This window comes from Budorcas taxicolor, chromosome 8 (assembly GCF_023091745.1).
Source record: "Budorcas taxicolor isolate Tak-1 chromosome 8, Takin1.1, whole genome shotgun sequence".
Taxonomy (NCBI): Eukaryota; Metazoa; Chordata; class Mammalia; order Artiodactyla; family Bovidae; genus Budorcas; species Budorcas taxicolor.
In genome coordinates, this window is record NC_068917.1 from 50,612,172 (window position 1) to 50,618,171 (window position 6,000).

The 6,000-nt window shown below is 40.3% G+C and overlaps 1 protein-coding gene across 1 annotated transcript in view; it reads right to left on the reverse strand.

The window, feature by feature from the left end:
• TRPM3 (transient receptor potential cation channel subfamily M member 3) overlaps positions 1-3,315 on the reverse strand; it is a 937,530-nt gene extending 934,215 nt beyond the window's left edge. The window contains exon 1 of the mRNA XM_052644496.1: positions 3,133-3,315. Within this exon, the coding sequence (XP_052500456.1) occupies positions 3,133-3,315 (183 nt within the window). The remainder of the gene's footprint in view (positions 1-3,132) is intronic.
• Between the last annotated feature and the right edge of the window lie 2,685 nt (positions 3,316-6,000).

The following is a 6,000-nucleotide window of genomic DNA, read 5'->3' on the forward strand; positions in this document are numbered from 1 at the left end:
AATCGTACTTCACCCTATCAGAATTTTACAACTTGGGGTTAATTTGAGTATTGTAGATTACTAGATTTCAGCTTAAACTGTCAACCATGAAGTCTAAAAATAAGGAAAGAGAAGCTTCTTGAATTAGAAAACTGAAAGAAAAAAAAAAAAACTTTGAAATCAGCAAGGATTGATTTGTCAGACACACCCTGGGCTGTGGCCCAGAAATTGAAAATATGCCTTTTAATGCCACTGTTAGGACTCAGAACAGCTGCCTGTCCCTCCAGCTGTTGCACAGGGGCGGTGCTGCTGCTGCAGGACCACAGAGAGCTGTATGGCACACACAGTCCTAACATGGGCCTGCCACACTCCACAAAGACCATCAAGAGACCATTTTCTGAATACCAAAGGAATTGCCAGAAATGTGACTTTCTGATTTCTAATAGTGGCATTAAGTCATGGGACCAGTCCAACCTCTAAGATATTTCTAAGAAAACTCCAGTATATTCAATGATAAATAGTTGGGAAATCTAATCACCCAGATTGATTCAAACACACCTCGTCTATACTTCACACACAAAATCACCATGACTCAGATCACAGAAGAAAAGTACTCCTGGATACCAAGAATAAGGCAGATCTCTTCTTGCTGAAGAAAATCTCCCCCATTATCCATGATGTAGCTCTGCTTTGTTCTTAGTGAAAATGAAAAATAACACAATCATTCCCACTGGGACAGAGTCATAGGCTGTATCATTCCCTGGGAATAACTTCAACTGGAAGTGACTCCAAGACTCTAACTAAAACAGAGAGCAACAAAGGCCACATTAATAAAACTCTATAATCATTTTATAGTCTTAAAAGAAAGAAGACAGAAAGATGTAGGAAAGCTTTCATGTTTTATTAAAAATTTCCCACATTTATCTATTTTGTCTTCAAAGGAAAGAGTAAAATCCTTATGTTATGTTTATCAGGATGGATGCCACAATATTTCTGAGTACAACACAAAGTGAATAAGATCCAAAGCCACATCACAGAATTCTTATTTAATCATGAGAATAAACAAAAAGCATTATTAATCATATTAATTGCTTTAATCTCTTCCTAACCTCTATAATTTAAGCTATTTCTACATGAAACTCAGTGAAAGTTGAAAATAGCACCACTTCACTTTAAGAGGGAGAAAACAAATCTTATTTAAAGATTAAAAACTTTTATAAGCATATATGTTGCAAACATTATTGTTGTTTCCTTCCTGTTTGCAAAAATAAGTTGAATGTATTACTTACAAATGAAGTAAAAAGTCTTTGTTATTAATTAATGGAATCAAACCTTGGTTAAAAACTGTCAACCCAGCTCCAAGATTTATGAAATCTCATTATATTTGTGTTTAAAATTCTGATAATTAAAGTCATGGCTAGATGCACTTAGATTTTTAGAAAAATCAATACCAAACTTGCCATGATACGCGAGAATAAGTACAGGCTTTTCCTCTGATTTGTAACTGAATTACTAACGTTTCAATTAACAAGTGCTATAGAGAAATACAGCACCATCATCATCCTTAGTAAATAAAAGAACATGGTTACTTTTCCAGATGTCATCTTGTCGTTATGGTATCTATTATGTTCTCTTTCTCTCACATTTTTATTCTAGCTAACAGACTCACAAGCTATTTAATCTAACTTATAGTTTTATGAAGATTTTGTATGTTCCTAATATAGACTCTGCACACACCTGTTGAACAGAATCAAAGAATCAGCACAAGAAATTACTTAGATTGACAGTCAGACTTTCTATTAAAAGGGGAATAAAGTTAATTCTTAGTTCACATAATTGATAGAAACCAGAAGTCATGAATTTTATATGTTCTACATAATTTATTTCAGAAAAATCCTATCTTTAGAATATTTTCCTTTTTAAAATATCTTCAAGTCTACATTTCTAGAAAAACAGTATTTCAATGGTTGAAATTAATTGTGTTTTAAGTGTTCTATATCTATTTTAAATTAACAACTTAGCCTAAAGTATAGTATTTCAAATATTTAATAACATTTTCTGCTAGTAGTTTGGAGAAGTAGCAAACAATAAACACAATTACCAAATACTATGTGCATTTATATTTTACTCTATTGAAGGAGTATTTTAGACAGCCTGCTTTTTGGGAATTAATTTTTGTCCTGCAATGATGACCCTTCTAAAACAGAACAGGCTAATATTTCTCACGCTAAACAATGCTTAGGTACCGTCCTTTTTAAAAAAATGAATTCAATTTCTCTTCACTATATAATCTCTGCTGTCAACTCCTCTGGATGTAAAACATAAGTACACACACACTGATGTTCTCAGTGGTGTCTTAGAAGTTAAAGTGGTGAGCCGTTCTTCCCTAGGAGCAACAGGAGGGCTCTGCACTCTCTTCTAGAACAGAGTTCTCTCCCTTTAGGCTGAAGAAAAACAAAATATAAAATACTAAAAATGCAAACAGCTTTTTTTATCAACTGTACTTCTCTACACACATATGAGGACTGTATTAATTTCACCTGAGTGCTTTCATTGCACTAATTAGACACTGAAGAGTGGCTGACACATGGGGAAACTGTTTTCTGAACGTTGTACATGTTAACGGTAGGATTATAAGCACCTGGGATATTCTTGCTATTCTTTGCATGCAAATCACTCTACAAACAATTAAATGCATCCATTAACATAGTGGGGGTGTGGGATGGAAAAGAGCAAGTGTTAAGAGTAAAAATACGACATGTCCTTCCTATTCCGCTCTCATTCAGCAGATACCTAGTACCTTTGACTACTCTGCACAGGCAGACCCCCCGGGACGTCTGCGAGTAAAAATACACTCGACATCTTCCACGCTCTGTTAATTGCAGAACTCTCATGATCTGACAGTGAGCCCTCGCCTCTCGAACATGTTTTCATGTTTGCAGAGACACCAGAGACGTCAGGAGACCCTCCCCAAGCTGAGCAAAGGAAAGTCGTTCCTTCTTGCCCCTCCTCACAGCCCCCAACACTTGCATTAGAAGCAGCTCCACAAGTTCCCTGGCTTGAGCCTCTAACGAGGCAAGTTCAGCACCATGGAAAGGGCTCGAGTCGCGTCAGGCAGTGGAAGACACCAGGGGCTCTCCCCCAGCCACTCACCGGCGTCTGCTGCGACGGGAGTCCCGAGCGCTTGGTGGATCCCTGCTTGGAACTTAACCTTTTCCACGACTCGGCAAACCTGCCCCGGCTGGCGCTCCGGCTGCGCCTGCGGCTCTCCGCGCTTTCCTCGCGGTCCGAGCAGCCCCGCTCCATTTCGGTCGCATCTCTCCACTTCTTCCCCATGCTAAGTTCGCCTCGTTCCGCCGGGCAACACCCCAGCGCCGAGAGCTCTCGCCACTGGGTCTCACTCCCGCCTGCGTGTAGCTCACTGTTGGCACCGCCTTTGCCTCCGCCGGCTCCTGCCACAGCCCTGCGCTCGTTTACCGCCGTCGCCGCCGCCGCCGCAACCACCAGGCTGCGCTTGCGCCCGCGATTGGCCAAACCGTAGGACGGCGAGCGCCACCTGCGCCAAAGACAGCTTCCTTTTGCGCCCCCAAATTGCTCTCCACCCGCAGCCGCCGCCTTCCCTGGGGGGAGGAAGGAGACGCACGGCTCACCCCTGGGGCTACTGATATTGGGGGGTAGCTCTTTCCAGTAACCCCACCCCGCCGAGTCCCCCAGGCCTGGAGATCAACCTCACCCCACCCTGAGCTGCAGGTGCAACCTAGGTTATCCACACTGGGTGGATGGAGGCTCCAGTTGGCTTGGAGAAAGACTGGAAGCATAAAACTTTGTCCTCCTTTCTTTTTCCTTTCTTCCTTTTCTCCTCTTTGCAGCAAGTGTCTCCCAAACATCCTTGGGAAAAGTAGGGCTTCATCTCCTTGTCAGACTCCACGCTAATTTCTTCTCACGCTTGGTCAAACTAACCCCCTTGTTCCCAAACTTGGCTGCACATTGGAGTTACCTAAGGAAAAAAAAAAATAACTCTGATATTCCTCAGAGTCTAATTTAATTGCCTTGACTGCGGCCTGGGAATCAGGATAGTTAAAATTTCCCTGGGTGATTCTTGCTGTTTTAACTGCAATTAAAAGCCTTCAAGAACAGGGCAGAAGAGGAATTTTGGGGAGGAAAGGGAGGTGATACTTTTTAAATCAACTCACTTTTCTCTCCAGGATGGAATGCATATTCAATTTACCCTTTCATTCCTGGGGCAAGGGTGGCACAGTCATTATGTAGTGAGGATGATATGTGAGCTCCTGTTTGTGGCATATTCTTTTGACACATCCACCTCAGCCTCTGTTCACGTATTGCCTTCTGCTCATTAGAAGGAAAGCCCACAGTCTCTCATCAGCTTTGTGTCAGTTATTTTACCAGACTGAGCTGTCCTCCTATTCAGAAACGTCCTTGATCAGATGAGAGCAGGCCATTGGGGGCATTGCAAATTTACCAAAGCTGAAACAATAACCTTGCTCAATATTAAAGAGAAGGAGGCCTAAACTTGCTCCTAGTTGAAAGGGCTGTCTGGTTGTTTAACTGTTGCAATGGCAACAGATAAATTTTCATTTCTTTCTGAAATCGAGTGTTATCCCTCCTATTTGAATAATTCCAGGTCCTCCTGGGAGAAAACTGTGAAAAGGCAATAAGAGGGAAGAAGAGTGAGAAATGCTGTGGGGAAACTGGTATTGTGATACCAGTTTTGAAAATCATAATTTGATTCGTCAGTGGTCACTCTGATTAAGCAGAAGTTTTGGAAGTGGCTCGTTCACAAGAATAGAACACAGAGCCCTAAAATCCCACAGCCGTGCACCTGTGAGTAATGCTACATTAATATTAATCTTGTCATTTTAAGCAAAGGGACTCACAAAGCATACTTCCTCCCTTTTTAAACAACCCTCTGTGTCCAGAAATCACACACTCATATTAAACAAAATGAGACTCTAAACAATGTTTGCAACACACAATGGCATTTAATGAGAAAACCACAGGCTCCATTCTGTATTTTCACACTTCCTATCTAGGTTCATGGATTTGAAATTATTAGTAACATTTCATGGAAATATAATAATTCATCCCAGATTCCTCTCCCTGACAAAAACAAAACGATTATGCATAGTTTACAAATTAGGGATGAGAACTAAATATCAATTAGAGAGTAAAATAAAAGTCAGAAGATTATGATAAAGTAAATATTTATCTTTTCCCTTAGTTGTCAACAAAGGGGAACAGAAATGAGAATTCCCTAGAGGATGAAAAGCCTGAGGCTAATCTGGATGACTTGAAAGTTCATTCTTTAGGTATAATGATAACATCCCTGAAAAGGAGCTACAAGGGGCCTTTCCAGATATATCAAAGCATTTAATCCAAGAATGCTCACCTCACTGAGCTGCAAGCCCCTGGCTCACCTGCATCTGCCTATTAAGGGGAAAATAACCCTAATATCAATCAATGGTATCTGTCATGAATGATGGTACCAGCACATACATGAACACTCAGAGCAACTGACAAGTTTTCCAGACACACTTAGAAAAATCTAATGATGAGTTGTGATTGCATGTATCTTTTTTTTTTTTTGCTGTTTTGTCTAAAAATGAGCTTTCAATTGCCCTCATCTTAGAAAAACATTTTTAAAGCCTTGTTTCAAGACCATCTCTGCATTTCTTTTTTGCACTTGACAAGGATCACAAATGTCTGGGAAATTTACAAGAGGCTAAATTAGACATGATTATGGTCAAGCAGAAAATTGACTCTTTCTTCTTCTGATGTTCATTTATCTTTTTTCAAATTTCCTAATGGCCAGTAACTAGAAAAGTAGGCTGAATGTCTATCATCTCTCTCACAAAGTTATCAGAGAAAAGCAGCATCAGATCTAAGAACATGTTTAAAATCACCAACATTGAAATTCTGGGATTACGGTTAAAAAACATTTCCAGAGTGCCTTAACTTTCCTGGAGGAGTCAAGGCAGCTACAAAGGTGGATGTTAATACATT